This window comes from Mustelus asterias, chromosome 11, assembly GCF_964213995.1.
Source record: "Mustelus asterias chromosome 11, sMusAst1.hap1.1, whole genome shotgun sequence".
In the NCBI taxonomy this organism is placed as follows: domain Eukaryota; kingdom Metazoa; phylum Chordata; class Chondrichthyes; order Carcharhiniformes; family Triakidae; genus Mustelus; species Mustelus asterias.
In genome coordinates, this window is record NC_135811.1 from 106,433,184 (window position 1) to 106,460,318 (window position 27,135).

Below are 27,135 nucleotides of genomic sequence, written 5' to 3' on the forward strand. Positions count from 1 at the left end.
TGCCTTTCAAGTCTTCAGGATGTCAAAAAGAGTTAATACTTCAAAAATAATTAGCTATAGTCACTGTGACATGGCAGACAACCACATTGGGCACAGCAGGGTCCCACAAACAGCAGTCAGGTAAGCGACCAGATAATTTGTTCTAAATATGTCTTGTGGTGACCAGGTCACAAAAGGTACTCCTTTGTTCTTAGTGCCTCAAGATTTTCTATTTCCACATGAGCGGCCTGGGTTTAACATCTCGTCTGATCCATTATTAAGTTTATTTATTTATTTAAGAGCAAAAGGATAGTAAGGGATAAAATTGGTCCTCTTGAAGATCAGAGTGGTTGGCTATGTATGGAACCAAAAGAAATGGGAGAGATATTAAATGGGTTTTTTGCATCCGTATTTACTAAGGAAACTGGCATGGAGTCTATGGAAATAAGGCAAACAAGTAGGGAGGTCATGGAACCTATCCAGATTAAAGGGGAGGAGGTGCTTGCTGTCTTGAGGAAAATCAGAGTAGATAAATCCCCAGGACCGGACAGGGTATTCCCTCGGACCTTGAAGGAGACTAGTGTTGAAATTGTAGGGGCCCTGGCAGATATATTTAAGATGTCAGTATCCACGGGTGAGGTGCCAGATGATTGGAGGATAGTTCATGTTGTTCCGTTGTTTAAAAAAGGCTCAAAAAGTAATGCGGGAAATTATAGGCCGGTAAGTTTGACGTCAGTAGTAGGTAAATTATTGGAAGGAGTACTAAGAGATGGGATCTACAAATATTTGGATAGACAGGGACTTATTAGGGAGAGTCAACATGGCTTTGTGCGTGGTAGGGCATGTTTAACCAATCTATTAGAGTTTTTCGAAGAGGTTACCAGGAAAGTGAAGGCAGTGGATGTTGTCTACGTGGACTTCAGTTAGGGCTTTGACAAGGTCCCACATGGGAGGTTAGTCAGGAAGGTTCAGTTGCTAGGTATACATGGAGAGGTAGTAAATTGGATTAGACATTGGCTCAATGGAAGAAGCCAGAGCGTGGGAGTGGAGGATTGCTTCTCTGAGTGGAGGCCTGTGACTAGTGGTGTGCCACAGGGATCAGTGCTGGGTCCATTGTTGTTTGTCATCTATATCAATGATCTGGATGATAATGTGGTAAATTGGATCAGCAAGTTTGCTGATGATACAAAGATTGGAGGTGTAGTGGACAGTGAGGAAGGTTTTCAAAGCTTGCAGAGGGATTTGGACCAGCTAGAAAAATGGGCTGAAAAATGGCAGATGGAGTTTAATGCAGACAAGTGTGAGGTAATGCACTTTGGAACGACAAACCAAGGTAGAATATACAAGGTCAATGGTAGGACACTGAAGAGTGCAGTAGAACAGAGGGATCTGGGAATACAGATACATAATTCCCTAAAAGTGGCATCACAGGTAGAGTCGTAAAGAGTGCTTTTGGTACATTGGCCTTTATAAATCAAAGTATTGAGTATAAGAGTTGGAATGTTATGGTGAGGTTGTATAAGACATTGGTGAGGCCGAATTTGGAGTATTGTGTGCAGTTTTGGTCACATAATTACAGGAAAGATATTAATAAGGTTGAAAGAGTGCAGAGAAGGTTTACAAGGATGTTGCTGGGACTTGAGAAACTGAGTTACAGAGAAAGGTTGAATTGGTTAGGACTTTATTCCCTGGAGCGTAGAAGAATGAGGGGAGATTTGATAGAGGTGTATAAAATTATGATAGGTATAGATAGAGTGAATGCAAGCAGGCTTTTTCCACTGAGGCTAGGGGAGAAAATAACTAGAGGATATGGGTTAAGGGTGAAGGGGGAAAAGTTTAAAGGGAATATTAGGGGGGGCTTCTTCACACAGTGAGTGGTGGGAGTTTGGAATGAGCTGCCAGGTGAGGTGGTGAATGCGGGCTCACTTTTAATATTTAAGAAAAACTTGGACAGGTACATGGATGAGAGGGGTGTGGAGGGATATGGTGCAGGTCAGTGGGACTAGGCACAAAAATGGTTCGGCACAGGCAAGAAGGGACAAAAGGCCTGTTTCTGTGCTGTAATGTTCTTTGGTTCTATGTCACAAGTAGGCTTACATTAACACTGCAATGAAATTACTGTAAAAATCCCCTCGTCACCATATTCCGGCAGCTGAGGGAGAATTTGGCATGGCTAATGCACCTAACCACATCTATGGGAGGAAATCTGAGCACCCGGAGGAAACCCATGCACACACGGGGAGACTCCGCATAGACAGTGACCCAAGCTGGGAATTGAACTCTGGCTAACCACTGTGCCACCGTGCCTCCCCATTATGTCCAATCAGAGATATTAGCCTTGATTTATACGATCAAAAATACAGAGTGGGTCTTGAATCCATGATCTATGGAAGAGTGCTAAGACTGATTGAACATAAGCGAGTAGGAAATCCAACTGCTAAATCTGCTGTACATTAATGGTAAACACAAATAAAGTGACTGCTGCTGATAGATTTATAAGATTAGCCTGTTTTATTTAACAGGCATTTCCTTTTATGGCAATTTTGAATGATTACTTAAACCACTGCTAATGCTTCCTGTGATAGATTTTGTTTTGGTTTTACTTGACCTTTCCAGTTTATTTTGATGCAGAATTTCTTTTATTTTTGTTACAATGCAATTGAGATTGGGATATTTCCAGGTGAAGCACGTTGCTAATGCATTCTTCAATTTCTAACCCAAGTTCTGCCTTCAATGTTACAGAATGTGACTGAGCGTAACCCATATCCTGACGACGAAGACATGGTTGAAGTCAAGTTCGCCAAATCGCCGATAATGTCCACGTACTTGGTGGCATTTGTGGTTGGTGAATATGACTTTGTGGAAACCAAGTCATCAGATGGCATTCTAGTTCGTGTCTACACACCCATTGGAAAAGCGGATCAAGGAAAATTTGCTCTCGAGGTTGTTGTTGTTTTTGTGTCCTTTTGTATAGTGTGTCCTTAAAACGAATGGAGAGGGAGGAGGAACTGCCCTCATTTCTTGAACTCAAGATGTCACATTTATACTCCGGTTCCCTGAATGAAACGTAAAAGTTATCTGATCACTTAGGAAGGTAGTTACAGGGTAAATTCACAGTGGCTTCTTATGCTGTTGAATTTTAATTGTTAACCCTTTACTATTCTACTACCGCACTGTGCTACGTTGCATTCTGTACTCCCAACACGCTGACCTGCGTGAGCACACAGTGAAGCACAAATTTCAAACACACTGAATTCCCAGCTGCATGAGGTTCAAGCAATACACCCAAGTGCATCAGTGTAGGCCAGACATATTGAGAGGCAAGTCAGCCCAAGTCATTAACACTGTGTGAGTACTGTGTGCAATTTTGGTCCCCTTATTTGCGGAAGGATATATTGGCCTTGGAGGGAGTACAGAGAAGGTTCACCAGGTTGATACCAGAGATGAGGGGGTTAGCTTATGAGGAGAGATTGAGTAGATTGGGCTGGTACTCATTGGAGTTTAGAAGGCTGAGGGGAGATCTTATAGAGACATATGAGATAATGAAGGGGCTAGACAGGGTAGAGGCAGAGAGATTCTTTCCACTTAGAAAGGAAACAAGAACTAGAGGACACAGCCTCAAAATATGGAGGAGTCAGTTTAGAACAGAGTTGAGGAGGAACTTCTTCTCTCAGGGTAGTGAATCTCTGGAATTCTCTGTCCATTGAATCAGTGGAGGCTACCTCGTTAAATATGTTTAAGTCACAGGTAGATAGATTTCTGATCAATAAGGGAATTAAGGGTTATGGGGAGCGGGCGGGTAAGTGGAACTAAACCACTATCAGATCAGCCATGATCTTATTGAATGGCGGGGCAGGCTTGAGGGGCTAGATGGCCTACTCCTCCTATTTCTTATGTTATTTTGATAATGGCAAAGACAGAGGACTGACGCTGAATTGTCAGCCTCTCTTGAAGTTACAAAAACAGAAAATGCTGGAAAATCTCAGCAGGTCTGACCGCATCTGTGGGTAGAGAATAGAGCTCTGATGAAGGGTCATCCAGATTCGAAACGTTGGCTCTATTCTCTCTCCACAGATGCTGTCAGACCTGCTGAGATTTTCCAGCATTTTCTGTTTTTGTTTCAGATTCCAGCCTCCGCAGTATTTTGCTTTTCCCTTGGAGTTATGTTGGAAGTGCCATTGAAGTAATCAGGAGGGAACAATGTAACAGCGATTCGGTGGTTGCAGGGGATTAAATGGGGACAGTGGGAAATCACAAACACAACCTTGTGTTCAGTGAATACTTAATATCTTCAGTTAAAATAAGTTAACACTTGAAAATATAAAGGACACTGTGGGGGGAAGAAAGGTAGGCTAAGATTGACTACTGTAATTTCAGTAAATGAGTTGCAGAACTCTTGCTCCATCCAGTGAATAGCTGTGCCATACACAAGAGGAACATCTTAGTGTTTCTATAGTTGGGTTTCATACCTTTGGATTATGGAAGCAGAAAATCAACCAAAGTTCTCACCACTATCCAGAAGCCCTTGCTGAAATGCATGCGTGTTGACGTCAGGTGAGAACCAGATTGGGCCCTAGCTGTGTCCCATTGCCCCGGCTCACAAAAGAATACTGACAATTTGGGTGAAAGGCTGGAGGATGGATGGTCAGTGCCCATGTGACAATGTCCCAGCAAAGAGTCAGCATCTTCACGAAGATAATTGGTGGGGAGGGATGGGAAGGAAACTTATTTTAAATTTTTTACCCACATTCTTCAACCGGAATCCTCTGACGTATTTTGGATCATGTGCTACTGTGTTGTGCATAAATCAAGCTTGTAACCCTACTGTTTTTCTCCATATTAGCAGTGACATTGCTCATCCTCCTGCTGTAACTGCTGACTCATAGGGGCCAGGTTTCCAGGTAAAAAAAAAGGCTCTCTGGGAAAAATTATATCTAGAGTATTGGGCTCAAAATAATCTTCCTAAGTAGATAATAGGACAGTATTTTGCAACCATGTTAGGTTTAAGTGTAACTTTTTAAATCACCTTTTAAATGAGGAAATTAGGATATGAAATAAGTGTTTCCCTGCAGACCCATCAGGAAGAAGGAATGTCACTGGCCATGTGCAAATTATAGATTAATCCCTTTTCTTAAAAGGTAATTTCCCTTTTAGAGTATCTTTCCCTTTCTTATAGCTTAAGTGCCTTGCATTCCAGATTTCATTTTTTTTGCTTTAGTGAGAGCTTAAAGGAAATCATAACTGTGTTCCCTGTATGTACGGAATGGAACTAGACATTACAGATGTGCTTATGAATGCAGCTTTGTGTTCAATAATAATATAAGTTCTGCTTTTCCCTCCACTAGGTTGCTGCCAAGACACTACCATTTTATAAAGAATATTTTAATGTTCCTTATCCTCTTCCAAAAATTGACCTGATAGCCATCGCAGACTTTGCAGCAGGTTGGTACCTTAAAAATAATAATAATACCTGCAGAACAAATATCGTGCTTTTCAAGTTAATAGTTGACACCCCTGTGCTCGGTAACTTGCATTGACTCCCAGTTAATCAATGCCTCGACTTTAAAATTCTCATTCTTGATTTCAAACCACTACATGGCCTCACCCCTTCCACTCCATTATCACTTCCAATGCAGCAACCTTCAGATATTTGTGCTTATCTAATTCTGGCCTTTTGAGCATCACTTTAATCGCTTGGTCATTGGCTCCAGCTGCCACGGCCCTAAGCTTTGGAATTCCTTCGCTAAATCTCTTTGCCATTCTGCCTTGTTTTCCTTTAATATGTTCCTTAAAACCTCCCTCTTGACTAGGCTTTAGGCCATCTCTAATATCTCCTTATGTGACTTGGTATATTATATTTTGTTTTATAATGCTCCTGTGAATTACCTTGGGATATTTTATAATGTTAAAAGTTAATATGTTTGCAGGTGTGGTGATTTGAAGCATTCAGCATGGTGGCAAAGTGGTTAGCACTGCTGTCTCATAGCACTAGGACTCCGGTTCGATTCCGACCTTGGGTGACTGTGTGGAGTTTGCATGTTCTCCCACTGTCTGTGTGGGTTTCCTCCGGGTGCTCTGGTTTCCTCCCACAATCTAAAGATGTGCAGCTTAGATGGATTGTCCACGCTAAATTTCCCCTTAGTATCCAAAGGTGCATAGGTTAGATGGATTAGCCATGGTAAATGTGCATGGTTACGGGGATAGGGCGAAGGAGAGCGCATGGGTGGGATGCTCTTTGGAGACTCAATGGATCGAATGGACTCTTTCTGCACTGAAGGGATTCTCTGGCTCTATGGAATTGCACAATTCAGATGCAACTATCTTTACCCTTGATTGTCATTCTTTTTTCCAGGCAAAAATGGGCTCATTTACATTATCCTGATCAAATCATTTATTAAGACATTGCACCATATTTAACAGTAAAGCCGCAACAATTGAGAGTAAAAATTGCTGTATTTAATCATGTTTTTAATTCTTGCATTTTCATTTTGAAGTTTCTTTTTATCTTTCCTTGTCATCTGCTCTGTCTCTTCCCCTAGCACCATTGCTTAGTTCAGCTTGGTAACTTTCTATCATGCTACTCAGTAATTGATTACTGAAAAGTGATTGAAAGTTGCACAATTAATGTTCTGTTGATTATAACCCCCAATTGTACAGTCACCTCCACCAGCCCACCCTGCCCTCATCACCGTAATTCACAAAGAGGGGCAATGCAGCTTCTACTCAGTGCTACCTCTTGATAACTTGCCTGAGATTTGAGAAGTTTATGTGTCACGAATTGGTAATCCTCACATCACACTGAAAAACTATAAATGTATGAACTTGTGCTAAACTGTTAAAAGCTGTTGAAAATTAATATGCTGTTATTTTTATTCGTAGGTGCCATGGAAAACTGGGGCCTTGTAACATACAGGTATTTGTCAAAATGCTTTTACATTTATGTAATTATATGCAACGTGGATAATTTCTTTTAAGAGTAATTTTGTTTGTGATTATAAATACTGACTCGCTGTGCTATATGGCCTCTGGTATGAAAGCTCAGGAAGATCTCAGTTGAGGTAGGATTTCTGTTGGCCACAAAAATATACTCCTCGATGCCAATTAACTGGGCACCGTTAGGGGTTTGCTCCAAGCTAAGTCTGGAGATTTGCTTTAGTAGGCCTGCAGCAAGAGAGCACATTTCGTTTCTCGGTCCATTGCATATGTTGTGTGATTGACTGCACAGGCCAATTTGCAAAGACTTCTGAAGGCCCCTTTGCCAACCTTTTGACAGTGTCCTTTCTCAAAACTGATGAGTGGTGGGAACAACGTGAATGCTGTATTTTCCTTATTTCGGTGTGTTTTGGGCAGGCCTATTTTTGTCTGCTGGGCCTATCCTCTGGATAAGGGAAAGAGACAGTGTCTACAAAAGAACCATCCATAATACAGGCTATTAAATATAGTCAGAAATTGGTGCATAGATCTGTGAACGCAGAGGGCTTTTTCCTCTTCCCCCAATGCCTCCCTTTATCATGGTCTCCTGAATATAATGATTTGTGCTGGGTTACAGTTCCATGGGCAGAAGTGCCCTTCACTGTTAATATGAGCTGAGAAGGATAAAAGCCTTCTTGGACTCGGACCCCCTTAAATGCAGACGTTTCATCACACGGTAATTAGGAGTGCAAGTGCTGTACAATTATATAATAGTCTGAGAAGACCCTTTAAAGAGGGTTAACCAGCTTTTACTTCAATATAATTAATGTGGGAGAATTATAAATACAGGCTGAGAGTTTGTTGCACTTCATTTTTAAGCAGTAGCCTTTCTCTATTGAATCAAAGAATGTTACAGCACAGAAATAGTCTGCACCAGTGTCTTTCTGCACATACTTAAACCAACTTTCCTGCTTTTTCCATCCCTTTTCATATTTTTCAATAAAAGATTCACTTTTTAAAAATAAATTCAAAATTCTAAATCCACATTATTTGTGGTAGAAAATTCTCTGATTTCTGACTACCTTCTGTGACCTTTTTCCGACACCTTCCTTTTCAGATAATCATAAAATAAATGTTCTCTTCCTTTGCCATATCTTCAACCAATGGGAGCAATCTATCACAGTTTTATTATAATTAATATCAAGCTTTGCCAGTCGTGGCTCAGTGAGTGACACTCACTTCTGAGTCATAAGTGGGTTCAAGTCTCACTTTGGGATTAGAGCACACAAATCAAGGCAGGCGCTTCAGTGCAGTATTGAAGGAGTGCTGCGCTGTCAGAGATGCTACCTTTTGGATGAAACGCTAATTTGCGGCCCCATCATCTCGGGCGCATGTAAAAGACACTATTAGTTATCTCCAGTGTCCTGGCCATTATTTATTCCTCAATCAACATCACAAAAAGGAGATTATATGGTCATTGTCACATTGCATTTGTGGAAGTTTGCTGTGCACATGTTGGCTGCAGCCGTATTACATTACAACAATGATTGTACTTCAAAAGCACTTCTTTGGCTGTAAAGTGCTTTAAGACATTTGGTGGTGATGAAAAACACAATATAAATGCAAGTGTTTCTTTTTAGCTGCCTATCCTGCTTGTCTGCCTGTAACCTCCTGCGGTCTTTGCAGCCCGAGACCCAATTTCCCATAATCAATTTGGAATCATTAACACATTTTGCTCCCTCAGTCCTGATCATTTGCATATTTAACTGAGACTGGTCTGCCAAAAACACCTTTCCATTCTAAAAAGTTAGTTTTGCCCTCTGCCCTTTTTCTTATACCCTTCAATTAGCTCTCTTCATATAGCCACACATTCCCCATTTCCAAATGTACGAACCTTAGTCAAATGTTCTCCATTCAGTGTTATTTTACCTCTCCCATTCTTGATTCCCAGCCTCAGAAAGCATTGCGAACGTCGGTCATTCAGTAGCCGTTTGTTACAGAATTGGTTTAAAATGTTTTCAGTTAATGTTTTCTTCAACTTCCATTATTTGCCCCTTCCCCTGGAGGAAAACACCCCAACTCCAGTCGTTGCCACCTCCCTGAATATCCTGTTAGATTCTGGAGTCCAATAAATCTTTTTTCCTGAAAGGTTTCTGTAATTTTGAGGATATAGTTAACAGGTGGTATCTTAACTGTTTGATCTCTGTCGCCTTAGTATAGAGCACTTTGAGAATTGATGATTTGTTCTCAAAAATGCAGTTGCACTGCGATGAATCTGATAATCCTCCACGTGTGGAGTAGCACTTGATCAGGAACTGATAAGTGGCAGTGTGATGCACCAATGTACTTGCCTAACTGAATGGTAGGAAGAGGAATTACATCTTTCTTTCTCCACATAACAAATTGAGATCAATCAAAGGAGATATTTGTCTGTTAACCAACTTCTATCAGTTCCAGAAATCTTTCAGCAAGGAGACTTACTAAGCTCCAGAAGTTTCTTCACTTAAAACAGGTTTTGAACTTTGAAGCAACTAATCTTTGTGTTGCTGTTCTTGGAACTGATCAGAAACAACGGAAGGATGAATTCTAGATGAGGCCAGTATTTCTTGGCAAGTTATTGTCGATTCAAATTCTCATCACCCGCACTTGTGAAAATTTTAAGCAGTTCATTGCCACATTGCATGTAATATTGGGAATGCTGCCATTCTTAAATGAGTCCAAAGTGAAATTAATAATGTGAAGCTTCAATTCGTGAATCAGCAACATTTAATCTCAGGATCGCACCTTTAGGATCATTTTTTCCCCTGTTTGTGCAAACCAGCCCTTGCATTCCTTTGCAGTTCAAACTAGGTTTTTATTTCACAGACAAAAAATGCTGGAAAATCTCAGCAGGTCTGACAGCATCTGTGGAGAGAGAGTAGAGCCACCATTTCCAATCAGGATGACCCTTCTCTCTCCATAGATGCTGTCAGACCTGCCGAGATTTTCCAGCATTTTCTGTTTTTTGTTTCAGGTTCCAGCATCCGCAGTATTTTGCCTTTATCTTAAGTTTTTGTTCCGTTGACCATTTTCCCCATCTCCCCTGAAGATATCCAAAGCTGGGGAGACAGGTTCAGGCTCCTTACTACCTCACTCAAATGCCCATTCTTGGTGAGATCTTGACTGTTAGTGCCAGAAGACTAATTAACCATGGCTATATCAGCCCAACTGGAATTCCACTTGATTTTCCCCTTCCTCGTACCTGGGAGTTGAAGTGGGTGTTGCATTATACTTTGCTGCAACCGAAATCAATAACTTGGAAAGTTGGAGTCGAAGCAGCTTGTCTACATGATTCAGTTATTCAGCTTTAATGTTCAAAACTGCGTCTGTCCCTGCTTTCAGCTTGCATTTTGGGGTGAATGAGGTTACATTTTAGGATTTTGATCTATGGCATAATGTGGAAGTGTTCAGTTAAAAGCAAAACGTACAATTCGATGTGAAGATACTTTTGGACCCTAATATCCCATCACTGAATTTCTCTGTTGAGGATTCTAACAAACTTTTAAAAATGCTCCAGTGGCCTCTAAGGACCTGCTCTGGTACTGCAACGCATTAGTGGATCAGTTTAGCGGTTAAGGAATGTTGGACTGTGTGTTTAGTACTTGAACATCATTCTGTAACACTTGAACTCTAATAGTTTGAAAGTTAATGTGGTAAAATTGCGCTGGCAGTACAGATCTTGATGCATAAAACTTGGGTACATTTCCAAAGTGGGGTAAGCAAAAACAGTGCTTTGAGTTTACCCTGAAGTATGAAGTTTTCTGAAGATTTAATTAATTGTCTTTGAAATGCACTCCTCCTTTCCTGAAATTTATCTCTTAATTTGTGTTTCCTCCAGAGAAACTGCTCTCCTGATTGATTCAAAAAACTCCTGCTCATCGTCAAAACAGTGGGTCGCTTTGGTCGTTGGCCATGAGCTTGCTCATCAGTGGTTTGGGAATCTTGTCACCATGGTAATATTCTAATTTTTGGAAAATAAAGGGAGCGTATTTGTGAAAACTCAGCTTATTTTTTTTATTCTTTAAGTAGGACAGTTGTCTCCAGGCAAAGACTTGCCTGCACCACAGAATTCCAGTATACTAGTGAACCACTGTTGGGTATAATTCATGGGTTCAGTCATTGTACTACAAAGTCCTGATTCAAGTGACAACTGTAACAGGAATTGCATGTTATGGAAGGCAATAGATTTCAGCTCTCTGAAGGCTCCCCCTATAGGTTTCAATAAAGTGTGTAATACTTAGTTTCTTAAATACCTAATTTAAGTTGTACTGATGTGTTTAGCAGCATTGGAATTACCAGGTGTGGATCTGGTGGAAGGTGGTGAAATTTCTTCTCTACATTAGAAATAAAATGTGAGAAAATGTTATCTTTATTTTTTTCCTCAGAAGCTGCCAAATTGAAACCCTTTTACTCCACCCACCCATCCTCAGAATAGAATAAAAAGAGAATTGTGGAAACGCCTAGCAGGTCAGGCAGCATCTGTGGAGAAAGAAACAGTTAATATTGTAGATCTGTAACATTTTATCAGAACAGGTCAACATCACCATGGCATGATGTTAGAATTCTGATGAAGGGTGTTTGACCCGAAACGTTAACTGTTTTCCTCTCCACAGATGCTGTCTAATATGCTGAATGTTTCCAGCATTTTCTGTTTTTTAGATATTCCAACATCTGCACTATTTTGCCTTTTGATCCCCCTCCTAATTTACTTCTGATATGATATCATAGTTGATGACTTGCATTTGTATCCAGACCCTGGAGAGAACTATTTTTCCAAGATGCTCTGGTTGTGTCAGCCAGGATTACAGATACTGTACATCAATATATCCACACTTTGAGATGGTGAGCTAGAATTTTAGATGAAACTGGAATACCCAGTGTATGTTGCCTGCTGACCTAGAGTTGAATTTCTGCCAGTGCTTAAGTAATAAGCAGCAACATAGTGCACCACAGCATACTGCTGGCCGTTTGTGTTACAGTGGAGTCAGCTCGAGGCCATTTCACTGCCGGATCACTGTTTTGTTAGACATAAGCAAAAGTCAATCTAGTTAGGATTAGTATGGAGTCAGAAGTTCTATGCTAGGATTTTTGTGCAAGGTTTGAATGTAGCAGTGTAACTGTGCTGCATAAATCCAAATAAAACATGCATGAGTATTTACTTGAATCTATTGGACTTTGCATTGACAGCAAATCACTTCAACATATTTGCATTGTCGAAGCACGGGGCATGGCATTGCTTGGTTTCACTTAAGTTTACAAGCAGTTAGTGGTCAGTCTGAACAATTCAATTTTTACACTGGTGTCAGTTGTACTGCGAGCACTAATACTTAAAGTCACAGAGCTTAACAGCATAGAAACAGGCCCTTCGGCCCAACTTGTCCATGCTGCCCAGTTTTTAACTGCTAAGATAGTCCCAATTGTCCGCATTTGGCCCATATCCCTCTATACCCATCATACTCATGTAATTGTCTCAATACGGTTTGTTCCAGACACTCACCATCCTCTGTGTGAAAAGTGTGCCACTCTGGACCCTTTTGTGTCTCTCCCCTCGCACATTAAACCTATGCCCTCTAGTTTTAGACTCCCTTACCTTTGGGAAAAGATGTTCACTATCTAGCTGATCTATGTCCCTCATTATCTTAGACTTATAAGATCACCCTCAGCCTCCTACGCTCCAGGGAAAAAAGTCCCAGTCTATCCAGCCTTTCCTTATAACTCAAACCATCAAGTCCCGATAGCATCCTAGTAAATCTTTGCTGCACTCTTTCTAGTTTAATAATATCCTTTCTATAATAGGGTGACCAGAACTGTACACAGCATTCCAAGTCTTACTAATGTCGTGAAGACACTTATAAAACACTTCCTTTGATGTAATGCAATCTTTATCTTCTTTTGTCGAGCACGATTGATTCACCTTTCGTGTTGTTTTTCTGTGTCTTAGAGAAACATATATTTGTTGTAAATCATGTAATACTTATTTAAATACTAGCCAGTGCCTATCTACCACTCAGCGCTGACTTTAATTTGAGCGCAGCATGGAGACCATCAAGACATGCAAGGAAATTATTACATGCTCTTGTGGATTTAAGTATAACAAGCGTAGCATCTGCATATCGGAAATATGCAAAGAGTAGAAGGTTAGGTGTCATCCATCAAATAAATGTTTTTCGTGGAATCCTACGAAGATGTTTGGGAGAGCTGGACCTAGAGGGGATCCCATGACCACCATCTCAATGGGCATACATGGTGTTGTTAAAGTGGAATTCAACTGTATGAGTTGATGAGTTCGTAAGCTCAGTGAATACGATTCATGCAATGGTGGCTGTTCTAGATCGCCCTGATATAGTGCTGCAGTGCGTATATTTACGGCTTCCCTAAGTGGAACATTGGTGAATAGGCTAACAATGTCAAGTGATCACATAGACACAGTATTGCTATCGATATGCAAGTCCTGTATGGTCTTCGCAAATGTGAAAGAATCATTTATCATGATCTGGAAAACTTGTTCAAAATTGGTTGTAACAGTTTGTTAAACCATTTGTCCAATTTTTACACTGGTGTCTGTTGTACTGCGAGCGCTAATACTTTATTGGTCAAACCATTTGACCAATTCATGCTATGCAGAACCGGTCATAGATAAGTTGGAACGTAAAGGGACACCAGTTTTATGTGTCTTGGGCAGCCCCTAAATACACAGTGATTTTTGAGAGTGAATGCTATCATATATCAAGTGGCAGCTCATCACTTACACAAGTCCAGCAAACGTTTTTTTTAGCTTACTTTCAAGCAAGGCTGTCCAGTCATATTGAGCAGCAGGCCCAATGGATACAAATTTGGACCCGTCATTAAGAATGATGTGCATTTTGTTGACATTACGGAGACGTGGGTAGAACAAGGACAGGAATGGTTGTTGGACGTTCCGGGGTATAGATGTTTCAGTAAGTGTAGGGAAGCTGGTAAAAGAGGTGGAGGAGTAGCATTGTTAATCAAGGATAGTTTAACGGCTGCGGAAAAGCACTTTGAGGGGGATATGCACACTGAGGTAATATGGGCTGCAGTTAGAAACAGGAAAGGAGCGGTCACGTTGCTAGGAGTTTACTATAGGCCCCCAAATAGTAATAGAGATGTGGAGGAAGAAATTGCAAAGCAGATTATGGATACGTGTGGGGGTCACAGGGTAGTTGTCATGGGGGACTTTAACTTTCCAAATATTGATTGGAACCTTTGTAGGTCGAATAGTTTGGATGGGGCACTTTTTGTGCAGTGTGTGCAGGAGGGTTTCCTGACACAATATGTGGATAGGCCGACAAGGGGTGAGGCCACATTGGATTTGGTACTGGGAAATGAACCGGGCCAAGTGTTAGATTTGGTTGTGGGAGAGAACTTTGGAGATAGTGACCACAATTCGGTGTCTTTTGTTATTGCAATGGAGAGGGATAGGGCCGGACGGCAGGGCAAGGCTTACAATTGGGGGAGAGGTAATTATGATGCGATTAGGCAAGAATTAGGGGGCATAAGATGGGAACAGAAACTGTCAGGGAAAGGCACTGATGAAAAGTGGAACTTTTTCAAGGAACAAATACTGGGTGTCCTTGATAGGTATGTCCCTGTCAGGCAGGGAGGAAAAGGCCGAGTGAGGGAACCGTGGTTCACAAAAGAGGTGGAATGTCTTGTGAAAAGGAAGAGGGAAGCTTATGTAGGGATGAGGAAACAAGGTTCAGATGGCTCGATTGAGGGTTACAAGTTAGCAAGGAATGAGCTGAAAAAGGGGCTCAGGAGAGCTAGGAGGGGACATGAGAAGTCCTTGGCGGGTCGGATCAAGGAAAACCCCAAGGCTTTTTACTCTTATGTGAGGAATAAAAGAATGACCAGGGTGAGGTTAGGGCCGGTCAAGGACAGTGGTGGGAACTTGTGTATGGAATCAGTAGAGATAGGCGAGGTGATGAATGAATACTTTTCTTCAGTGTTCACCAAGGAGAGGGGCCATGTTTTTGAGGAAGAGAAGGTGTTACAGGCTAATAGGCTGGAGGAAATAGATGTTCGGAGGGAGGATGTATTGGCAGTTTTGAATAAACTGAAGGTCGATAAGTCCCCTGGGCCTGATGAAATGTATCCTAGGATTCTTTGGGAGGCGAGGGATGAGATTGCAGAGCCTTTGGCTTTGATCTTTGGGTCCTCGCTGTCCACGGGGATGGTGCCAGAGGACTGGAGAGTGGCAAATGTTGTTCCTCTGTTTAAGAAAGGGAATAGAAATGACCCTGGTAATTATAGACCGGTTAGTCTGACTTCGGTGGTTGGTAAATTGATGGAAAAGGTCCTTAGGGATGGGATTTACGACCATTTAGAAAGATGCGGATTAATCCGGGATAGTCAGCACGGATTTGTGAAGGGCAAATCGTGCCTCACAAATTTGATAGAATTTTTTGAGGAGGTAACTAGGTGTGTTGATGAAGGTAGGGCGGTTGATGTCATATACATGGATTTTAGTAAGGCGTTTGATAAGGTCCCCCATGGTCGGCTTATGATGAAAGTAAGGAGGTGTGGGATAGAGGGAAAGTTGGCCGATTGGATAGGTAACTGGCTATCTGATCGAAGACAGAGGGTGGTGGTGGATGGAAAATTTTCGGACTGGAGGCAGGTTGCTAGCGGAGTGCCGCAGGGATCGGTGCTTGGTCCTCTGCTCTTTGTGATTTTTATTAATGACTTAGAGGAGGGGGCTGAAGGGTGGATCAGTAAATTTGCTGATGACACCAAGATTGGTGGAGTAGTGGATGAGGTGGAGGGCTGTTGTAGGCTGCAAAGAGACATAGATAGGATGCAAAGCTGGGCTGAAAAATGGCAAATGGAGTTTAACCCTGATAAATGTGAGGTGATTCATTTTGGTAGGACTAATTTAAATGTGGATTACAGGGTCAAAGGTAGGGTTCTGAAGACTGTGGAGGAACAGAGAGATCTTGGGGTCCATATCCACAGATCTCTAAAGGTTGCCACTCAAGTGGATAGAGCTGTGAAGAAGGCATATAGTGTGTTAGCTTTTATTAACAGGGGGTTGGAGTTTAAGAGCCGTGGGGTTATGCTGCAACTGTACAGGACCTTGGTGAGACCACATTTGGAATATTGCGTGCAGTTCTGGTCACCTCACTATAAGAAGGATGTGGAAGCGCTGGAAAGAGTGCAGAGGAGATTTACCAGGATGCTGCCTGGTTTGGAGTGTCGGTCTTATGAGGAAAGGTTGAGGGAGCTGGGGCTGTTCTCTCTGGAGCGGAGGAGATTGAGGGGAGACTTAATAGAGGTTTATAAAATGATGAAGGGGATAGATCGAGTGAACGTTCAAAGACTATTTCCTCGGGTGGATGGAGCTATTACAAGGGGGCATAACTATAGGGTTCATGGTGGGAGATATAGGAAGGATATCAGAGGTAGGTTCTTCACGCAGAGAGTGGTTGGGGTGTGGAATGGACTGCCTGCAGTGATAGTGGAGTCAGACACTTTAGGAACATTTAAGCGGTTATTGGATAGGCACATGGAGCACACCAGGATGGTAGGGAGTGGGATAGCTTGATCTTGGTTTCAGATGAAGGTCGGCACAACATCGTGGGCCGAAGGGCCTGTTCTGTGCTGTAATGTTCTATGTTCTATATACGCTTGTGAAGAATGACTATTCCCATCCCTTTGTCAGGCTAACTGATGTGTATGTCTGAGTTGGTTATTAAGGCCTCAGAGTGCTGTAAGACAGCTATGATGCATGCGAAAATCACAGAATCCCGGCATTGCCTTTGGTATTCTTGTGATTGTCCTGATGAATGCAAAACCAAAATCTTCGACACAATGTCTTTTTTCAGCAATACTATAATATTATGTATTTATGGGCATGGCCATCAAGCTGGCACTTGCCCATCCCTACATACCTAATTGCACATAGAAATTGGTGGGGTTTGCTGCCTTGAATTGTGGTGATGGCATCATACAACTGAACGATTTACAAGGGAATTTTAGATGGCGGTTTAGAGTCAGCTATGTTGGTGTAACTTTCTGCACACTATTGCAATTAATACTGTGTTTCCTAACTTGGTGTTTTCTACAAGCTTGAGTATGTGGCACTATTTATTTATCATGTCATTGATGCAGATGGTGAAAAGTTAATGCCTTGGAGTAGATTCCTGGAACACATTACTTGTCACATCCTGCCATAGAAAACCTACCCATCATCCCTATCCTCTGTCACCTATCTCCCAACCAATTGTCAATCCATGTGACAAGGTTGCCTCCAATTCTGTGTGCTTTCATTTTTGCTAATAATTTCTTGTGTGGGGAACTTTATCCAGTGCCTCTGGACTTCCAGCTGGGCAGCATCAATAGATACTCGCCTATCCGGCATTCTCACCCAAAGAAGTCAGCTACATTAGTCAGGCATGACATCCTTTACAGATAGATGCATGTTGACTCTCTTTCATGAACTCATACTTATCCAAATTTTGAGCCTTTCTGAAGATTCATATTGTACTCTTATTTTGAATCTCTCTTTCTCTCCACCGATGCTGCAAGACCTGTTGAGATTTTCCAGCACTGTTTTTACTTTATCACTGCTCATAGATTTTCAGTAACTTCCTGACAGCTAAAGTTAAATTATCAGATCTTTATCTACTGTCCCATTTATTAAATAATGGAATATCATTTTCAATTTTCCAATCCGGGATACAATTCTTGGAGCTGACAAACTTAGGACCCGTGCAACTGGTAGATAAAGGTCATTCTGCCATTCTGGGCTGGATTCAAATCCAGTCCTTTTGAATCACTGGCTAGCAGTTTGAATAGTTCCTGGACTGAGATGGGGAAAGGCAGCCTGTGCCCACTCCTTTGTCAGTGCTGATTTGCATGCTTCTGTGGAAGGGAGTGAGTTTAACTTCTGTTTGTTTTTTTTTCCCCCATTCATACTATTGGCACATCAGTTCTAAATTGTGTACTTTCCCCAAACGATGCAACAAGTGCAACCCTACACTTGTGTACAAATCTACTGTACCCTCCCATGAATCATAAGCTAGGCCCAATTCATTTCAAGGACTGTAAATCCAATTGCTGAGTCGTTGTTTCTCAATCCTATTGTCATATCAGTGATCTGACTTTCAATAAAGTACTCTCTGCATGATGTAAATTCCAGCTGCCTTAGTGCCTGTCTGTGACTTTAAGCTGCTGGAGAGCAGGCATTTTTAGATTTAGTTTGCAGTGCTACAAAATTTATTCAGTGCTATTTTGGCTCATTAGCTGCTCTGGCAACAGTGCAGTACTTGCCTGTCTACATCTGCAATAAAAGGTGTGAGTAATGTCTTGGAAAAATAGTTTAGACCAAGTATAAACTAAAATCTTACTGGCAGAACAGACTTGCCTGCTCTAAATGACTGTGGTTATTGACATTCTGCCTTGTGAATAACAGCTTTCAGAATGTTTTTTTAAGGGTTTTTTTGTTGTCGGGTGATCTTTCCTTTTTCTTTGTCTCCTCTTTCCTCTTCCCACTCCCACAATCATTAGGCTCCTGCTTTGAGCAGTTTTGGGGATAATAGAACATAGACATAGAACATAGAACAGTACAGAACAGGCCTTCACCCCACAATGTTGTGCCGAGCTTACTTCCAAGTTTACTGTAGGATAGCTCTCCTTCCCCTTTTTCTGTCTTCCCCCCATCCAAATGTTGCTATTTTATTTATTTCTGTACTACTAATAATTCCTCAAAAATTGTAGCTTGTTTGTTGGGGAAAGATGGACAAAAAACAGGTTTAGATGAGATTTGATCTCTATGTCTCAAGCTGGTCATTTGGATAGCTTGCCTACCTAGAATATTGTAAAATTATCTATTCATTACGAATTGAGGCGCTCATAAGTGTTGTCTAATATCGGGATTGGCCTGACAGTACAGAGTAAAGGGAGAAGCTCTAAAGGAGATGCAGGAACAGACACACAATGGTGTATATGTCCACAATTCACTGAGAGAGCAGTTAATAAAACATAGGAGGCGATCTTATATTAGTCGATCGGGATGGTCGGGGGCAGGATTGGGCAGTGCCAACCTGGGCAGGGCCTAAAGGGAGAGCTGAGGGACCGGGTGTAAAGGGCAGCTGCACACTCTGCATTGGGAATCACCAAGGCAGCGATCTTCTGTGGAAGGGGGTTGCAATTGGGGTGGGGGAGGAGGGGTGGGGGGTGGTGACAGTCTCCTAGTGCACTATGTACAAAGAACAAAGAAAATTACAGCACAGGAACAGGCCCTTCGGCCCTCCGAGCCTGCACCGACCATGCTGCCTGACTTAACTAAAACCCCCTACCCTTCCGGGGACCATATCCCTCTATTCCCATCCTAGAATCATAGAAATAGAAACCCTACAGTACAGAAAGAGGCCATTCGGCCCATTGAGTCTGCACCAACCACAATCCCACCCAGGCCCTACCCCCATATCCCTACATATTTTACCCACTAATCCCTCTAACCTACGCATCTCTGGACACTAAGGGGCAATTTTAGCATGGCCAATCAACCTAACCCGCACATGTTTGGACTGTGGGAGGAAACCGGAGCACCCGGAGGAAACCCACGCAGACACGAGGAGAATGTGCAAACTCCACATGGACAGTGACCCAAGCCGGGAATTGAACCCACGTACCTGGAGCTGTGAAGCAGCAGTGCTACCATGCCGCCCTATTCATGTATTTGTCCAGACGCCCCTTAAAAATCACTACTGTATCCGCTTCCACTACTTCCACAGCTTGCAAGAAGTCGCCACACTCCACTGTCATTTTGGATGAGTATGAAATGAAAGGATGCAGTAGCTATAATGGAGTTGTGGGAGAACTGAGAACTTAATACTCCTAGTAATTACATTTTCAGAAAACATATGAAAGTGGAGGTAAGGAGGTGGTAAGATGGCTATGTTAGGGACAGATTCTGTCACAACATTGGAGTGTGAGGATGTCCAGGGACTTGTGTTGAAGCAAAGGCCTCATTGAGAGAACTAAGAAATAGGAAGAGACATTCTGTGTACATTACAGGCCACTGGAATGAAATAGATGTGAAGTTCACATTGTTCAGAGAGATCTGTAAGAGCACTGGACAATCATTTTGGGTGATGCGAGCATCCCTAACCCTAATGCAGAGCCCTTCGGCCCTCGAGCCTTCTCTGCCATTCAATCATCAACAGCCACAGGAGATTTACCAGGATGTTGCCTGGTATGGTGGGAAAATCGTATGAGGAAAGGCTGAGGGACTTGAGGTTGTTTTCGATAGAGTGAAGAAGGTTGAGAGGTGACTTAATAGAGGCATACAAGATGATCAGAGGATTAGATAGGGTGGATAGTGAGAGCCTTTTTCCTCGGATGGTGTTGGCTAGCACGAGGGGACATAGCTTTAAATTGAGGGATGAGAGATATAGGACAGATGTTAGAGGTAGGTTCTTTACTCAGAGAGTAGTAAGGGCGTGAAATGCCCTGCCTGCAGCAGTGGTGGACTCGTCAACGTTGAGAGCGTTCAAGTGGTTATTGGAAAAACATATGGATGATATTGGAATAGTGTAGATTAGAGGGGCTTTAGATTGGTACCACTGGTCGGCGCAACGTCGAGGGCCGAAGGGCCTGTACTGCGCTGTAATGTTCTATGTTCTATATAATTGTTCGATTTGGTTCTGGGAAATGGAAGGGCAAGGAATTGATGGGAGAGTATCAGAAGAAATGGGAAATTGTGACCATAACATAATCGGGTTCAGTGCAAGAATAATAAAGGATAATGTCTGTGTGGAGTTTGCACATTCTCCTCGTGTCTGCGTGGGTTTCCTCTGGGTGCTCCGGTTTCCTCCCACAGTCCAAAGATGTGCGGGTTAGGTTGATTGGCCAGGTTAAAAAAATTGCCCCTTAGAGTCCTGAGATGCGTAGGTTAGTGGGATTAGCGGGTAAATATGTGGGGGTAGGGCCTGGGTGGGATTGTGGTCGGTGCAGACTCGATGGGCCAAATGGCCTCCTGCACTGTAGGGTTTCTATGATTTCTATGATTCTATGATGACTCTACGATATGAAAGCTGAACTGGAAGAGGACAGACTCCAAAGAGTTTGAAAAGAATCTGGCACAAATTAACTGGGCAGATTGGCAGATAAACAATAGGGAATGTATAACTATGAGGTGGTCACAATGTTGTGACCAATGAAACCAAGCATGCCGAATGCCTTCACCATTCTGTCCACCTGTGTCTCCACTTTCAAGGAGCTATTCTTATAGAGTGAAGTGGGGTTTCTTTAAAGTGTGGAGTTCTATGGATAGAGAGCTCAAAGCTAAACAGAATCTTAAAATCAAGGCTGGATATGAGAAATGAGCCAGTGTATCCTGATCCGTTTGTTTTATAAATGGGGAAAACACTTGCTGTAAATGAATTTTTTTTTGCAAATGCATCTTTAGCTGCAGTTATTTTTATTCTTGAAATTTAATGGCAGTAGGCCAATATTTATTGTTCATCCTTTGTTACCTAAAGATGTGAAGAGTCGAGCACTATTGGTCTGAAACTGTTAGCCCCAAAGCAAAATAATTAAAGAAAATAAGATGTCTCGATATTAAACTGCAAATTTCATCCTTCCCTGCAGGAGAGAACTTTATATTTGCATGCATGTTTACATGCTTGCTGAGAACTGCTGTCTTTGACAATGAACTTTTTCAGAATATGGAATTATTTGTTAATGTTCAAAAATATTGGTAAAGTCAGTTTATCCTAGAAACTTTAGATGAGTCTTGAGTACGTTTTAAACCCAGCTTTACTGCACATGCGGCTGAGCTTAAGTCCAAGCCTTATCAAAGAGTCCTCACATTGCTGTTGTTCCAAAGACCTTCAACTTTCAGAATAACACTTAACTGAAGCCACCTCACAGATGCAAACTGGAAGGGTAGCTGCAGGCATAATTTCATTCTTGGGAAGGCTGTTTAAAACTATATTTTGAAAACAAAATGTTGCAGTGTGTTGTTCCATTGTATTCTCTGTGATTGCAGGAGTGGTGGACCCATCTGTGGCTGAATGAGGGCTTTGCTTCCTGGATTGAGTATCTCTGTGTTGACCACTGCTTCCCAGAATATGACATCTGGACCCAGTTTGTATCTGCCGACTACACACGAGCACTGGAACTTGATGCTCTTGACAGCAGTCACCCAATTGAGGTAGGGCAATTTCTCTTTCCTGAGCCATTGCACGTCATGTGGCAAAACAGGAATGCTTTGATGTTGTGTCTCAAACCAAGCCATGAACTGTCATCGTTATAGCATGGATTTTAAGATCTGCGTTTAATGAACAACATTTGTTGAAAGGTGGAATCGCTGACCTTTGTAGCTCAACTTTGTTTATGTGCTCTGAGAGAGTAATGATTCTATGGTTACATTCTTCAATGGTTCCTTTCTCTGTGTTTTTTGTTATGTTTTTCCTGCCAATTTCCTTCTCCTACCCTCATCTCCAGTTAAGGTGCTAACTGTTATGGTAAATTTTCATGGGCATCAGTAGCCCTGCAAGTATGTTGCTTAACTAAAAACTTCTATATGAATGAATGTAGGCAGTCTGCTTGACTGGGAAGGTAGTGTGATTGTACCCACTCCTGCATTTATTCACTGTTATGTGACTGTACTTCCCAACCTAAATCTGATTTGAAAATCGAGACCCAGTTCCTCACCCAGGAACACTGAACCCAGTTGTATTTCATCAATTGTCTGTAAATGAAAGCGAGTCTCAGTAATTGTGATTATGAAACTGTCATCCATTGTTGCATAAACCCAGCTAGTTTAATGATGTCCTTTATGGAAAAGAATTTGTCAGCCTTACCCGGTCTAGCTTAAATGCGAGTCCAGACCTACAGGCAATGTGATTGACTGACTGTTAGCTGCCCTTTGAAATGGCCGAGCAAGCTACTCAGTTCAAGGGAAGTTAGGGATAGGAAACAAATGCTCGTCTTGCATGAAAGAATAAATTAAAAAAGATGCACATCAGGTTTTGCACAGCTATTCTGTCAATTATTCACTTCAGGTATAATTTAGTGCAATGCTGCCCAAGCTATGGAAATCACCTTCTCCACAACACGAATATTGCTTTCTGCTATGTAGTATCACAAACATTAACTTAAAATTAAAATATAGCTCTTTTGAACAATGATCCTTTGATTTGAGGTTTCATTTGGGGAACGGCTTATGTTTGCATTTTTGGCCTCTTAGTTAGCTCATCAGCAGCGCTGGGGCTGAAATGGATCAGCAGACTGGAGATTGAGCGTGACAACTGTTGTTCTTAGTGCTAAATGCAGTATTGGAGCTTCATGCAGCCCTGCACCTTCCCATTGCCAGTTGAGATCCTCGAACAAATTGGATTCTTCCTGTGTCTCGGGTGTAGGTTGAAAGCCCTCCACTTCTGCAATATTGCTTGAGCTCGGGTTGGGGGATTGGAAGAAGTGGTGGAACGGCAGATAGAGTTTTAAATGGTTTTAAATTGATGTATACAATTCTGTAAGTGATGTTCAGGTAGATCATTGTTCAGGCTTGACTACTCATATTTTGTTTTCCCCCGTCAAGGAGTATAATAGTGGGAGGGGGTATTGAAATGACAAAAAAATACTATTAACACGTCTTTCTACATCTTAAAACATCTTGCATCTCTATGTGCACATCCTAACAATTTTTCATTCTAAATTCCACTGTAATTTACGAAACTGTCCATGTGAACTTTATACGCTGTAACGAGTTCCACCAGGGGAGTCGCTACAGCAGTGGAAAGGTATAACTAAAGCGTGATAAATTTGAATAGTTAGTTCCTGTCACAAATCTGGACGCAGGAATTTAAAATGGAATTCTAAAAGTTAGAAAAGTTAAGTTTATTTATTAGTCACAAGTAGGCTTACATTAACACTGAATGAAGTTACTGTGAAAATCCCCAAGTTGCTACACACCTACACTGAGGGAGAATTTAGCACGGCCAATGCACCTAACCAGCACATCTTTGGACTGTGGGAGGAAACCGGAGCACCTGGAGGAAACCCACACGGACACAGGAAGAATGTGCAAACTCCACACAGACAGTGACTCGAGCCGGGAATCGAACCCGAGTCCCTGGTGCTGTGAGGCAGCAGTGCTAACCACTGTGCCACCGTGCTGCCCTAGTATAAAGAATATATTACTTGAAAATAGTATCTGAATCATGTCAGCTTGTCCTCGTCCAATACTCTCCCAGCTTCTAAATCCACTTCATCTGAAGGTTAAAGTTGATCTTGACTCCCTGTGTGTAACATTTTGGGAGAAGGATTAGTGCATCCATTTAACCATTAGCTACAGTTGAGAAAAAATCGGGCTGGTTATTGGAGGCACTGGTTTGCAGAAAAACGCTGTTAAAGAAAAAACATAGCAGCAGCAGCATGGTGAAACGACCCAGACTTATTTTTGCGGGTCAAGGAAGTTTTCTTGAATTTCTATTCATCCCAAGTTGTTAGCACCAACCTGCAACAGTTCATTTGAAAATTAAACATACCTATTAGACACATTATATTTATATAAATCTGAACTTATCTAGCTGTTCCTGTGACTCTCAAATCAAGAATTACTGAAATTCAAGTTAGATTAAAACTCTGCAGTCATTTTATGTCTCTGGCTATAGTTGAAGTAACATTTTTTAAAAATTTCATCACTTGGCAAAGCCTACCTACTTGAATCCATATAATAACTACTAAAAGCGCTTGTCTTTTACCAGTTTATATCTATCCCACTCATCTTTTGGTTATTTAATTTGACTTCAGAAAGGTGTTCCAAATTTATTTTCCTATTTCATGTAATGTCTTGCAAGTATCCTGTTCCCTCTTCATAAACTTCATTTTAAGATCAAAGAATAAAAGTTGTTCGAGCTTGTCTTCATGTTTCAGTCCTCTGACGCCTCCAGTCAGTCTTGTGGCCTTCCCCTGCCGTACCTCCTGAGGTCTATCTTGGTGTGACCTTATTGACAGAACAACGTGAGGTGCTGTAGAAGTGACCACTATTTGTGTTGTAGCAGAACAACTTTGACAAGAATTGGCAGCTCACAGGATGCCTCAAATCAGTAATTTTAGTTAATAAAACACAGTAAATGTGAGTTAACTGAAAAATGACAGCCTAGCAAATTTAATGCCATCTAAACTTTTTACGATTCTTCAATTTGCCTCAAATAAGAATATTTGACTCAGACATCAACATTAGGGGTAAGTACTTTCGAGTCTGTATTCTTGGCACGTTTAGATGCATAGCAGGTATATTTGCATAAGCACACACTATTTTAACTACTCCCATTATGGTTGAACAACTTGAGTTTTTAAACAAAAAACATTAAAAATGCAATGTATTTTTTAAAGGTCACAGTAGGACATCCAGCAGAAGTGGATGAAATATTTGATGCAATTTCTTATAGCAAAGGAGCATCAGTAATTCGAATGCTGCACAATTACATTGGAGATGAGGTAAGGCTCTTCAGAGCATAAATTAACAGCATATGTGTTACTAGGACTTTGATTTAGTGTTTTGGCAGTTGTGGAATGTATAGAATCTGGGCTTGTTTCAAATGTTCAAAAATGCAACTTGTTTTGATGTTTGTCTTTGAAAGCTGGCAATTCTACATTGGTTCTAAAGCACAATTATCTATCATTACCAATACAGTGTACGCTGTAGCACCATACCATGATGGGTTGCGGGGGAAGGGGGGAGTTGGCCTCCAATTTTAGGTGTCAACCATGGCTCAGTGGGTAGCACTCTTGCCTCTGAGTTAGGTATTTGCTCCAGAGACTTAAGGATAGGATCTGGCATAGCATTCCAGCGCAGACCTGAGAGAGTGCTGCCCTGTCAGAGGTTTGTTATCTCTGGAGCAAAATGTTCAATGTTTACCTTCCTAAGGAAAGAGATTCCTTGTTGTTATATAAAGAAGCATAGGGAAATTCTCTTGCTGAACTGGCCAACAGTTTTACCTCAACCATTAGCTCAAACAGATGATTTGGTTACTTAACTCACTGCTGTTGATGGGACCTTGGTATGTTCAAATTAACTGACATGGTTCCTCACATGATAATGGTGACTACATTTCAAAATTAACTAATTGGTTGTGAGGCACTTTTGTATGCCCTCAGGTCATGGAAGACGCTACATAAATATAATTTTTAAAACATTTTAGAACCAAAGGACAAATTAAAATGTGCAAATGCAGAGACTTCTGGAACTACTTAACAGAGCAGCCATTTGTGGTAGAAGGGAAACACAGGTTAATGTCTTGGGTGTATGTTCTTCATCAGAATTGAATTCTGATGAAAGGTTTATACCTACAACATAAACCTGATTTTCACCCTTACAACTGCCCTGCTGTCTATTTCCAATATTATCTGTGTATGTACGTGTTGTCATTATTTGATTTTAGGTTTAAATTCATATCTACAGCAAGAATTGAAAACCTAGCCAGCAAACTGTTCTACATCCAAACAGGTCCTACAATCTAATTTAAAAATGTATGTTTTTTTGCGGGAGAGGGGAAATGTGAATAAGGGATACTAGGAGGTGATCACAAGGCTATAATATGATCAAGGCCCAAATATCATGAGGGAAGTGGAAAAGGTTTCCAATTCATCAGAATGCCTCAATCAAACAAGAATCTTGAAATCGCCCTCTGTCTTATATGCAATCTGCAATGTTTATTTTTAGAACATAGAACATAGAACAGTACAGCACAGAACAGGCCCTTCGGCCCACGATGTTGTGCCGACCTTCATCTGAAACCAAGATCAAGCTATCCCACTCCCTACCATCCTGGTGTGCTCCATGTGCCTATCCAATAACCGCTTATTTTTCCTGAGAGATTTTGGATTCACTTTTTTAAAGTAACAAAACTATAGATATGTTCAGTTACATAATTATGCTCAAAATTTGGCATTAATTCGAATGGAAATATTGTAAAATTTCTTTGAAATAATTTGCAATTGATAATTTTGAAGTTATTTATTCTCTCCAACAATTGGACAGTATTAAAAAAAAGTGCCCTAGTTGTTGCCATGTTTTGTCTGTCTTGAACAGATCTCTGGAATTTTAGAATGTCCTTGTTTTACCTGATTGTGAGGCAAAGGTGATTAAAATAGAGAGATCCTGATATGTTTTTCTTTTACATTCACCACCAGACTCTTGTCTGATGCTGTGATTTTACACAAACCATGGCT

The 27,135-nt window shown here is 41.4% G+C and overlaps 1 protein-coding gene across 2 annotated transcripts in view; it reads left to right on the plus strand.

Moving 5' to 3' along the window:
• npepps (aminopeptidase puromycin sensitive) overlaps window positions 1-27,135 on the plus strand; it is a 202,250-nt gene that overhangs the window by 96,588 nt on the left and 78,527 nt on the right. For both annotated transcript variants that reach the window (XM_078224181.1, XM_078224182.1), the window contains exons 6-11: window positions 2,722-2,922; window positions 5,325-5,421; window positions 6,859-6,892; window positions 10,769-10,883; window positions 21,944-22,108; window positions 25,297-25,401. In XM_078224181.1, the coding sequence (XP_078080307.1) occupies window positions 2,722-2,922; window positions 5,325-5,421; window positions 6,859-6,892; window positions 10,769-10,883; window positions 21,944-22,108; window positions 25,297-25,401 (717 nt within the window). The remainder of the gene's footprint in view (window positions 1-2,721; window positions 2,923-5,324; window positions 5,422-6,858; window positions 6,893-10,768; window positions 10,884-21,943; window positions 22,109-25,296; window positions 25,402-27,135) is intronic.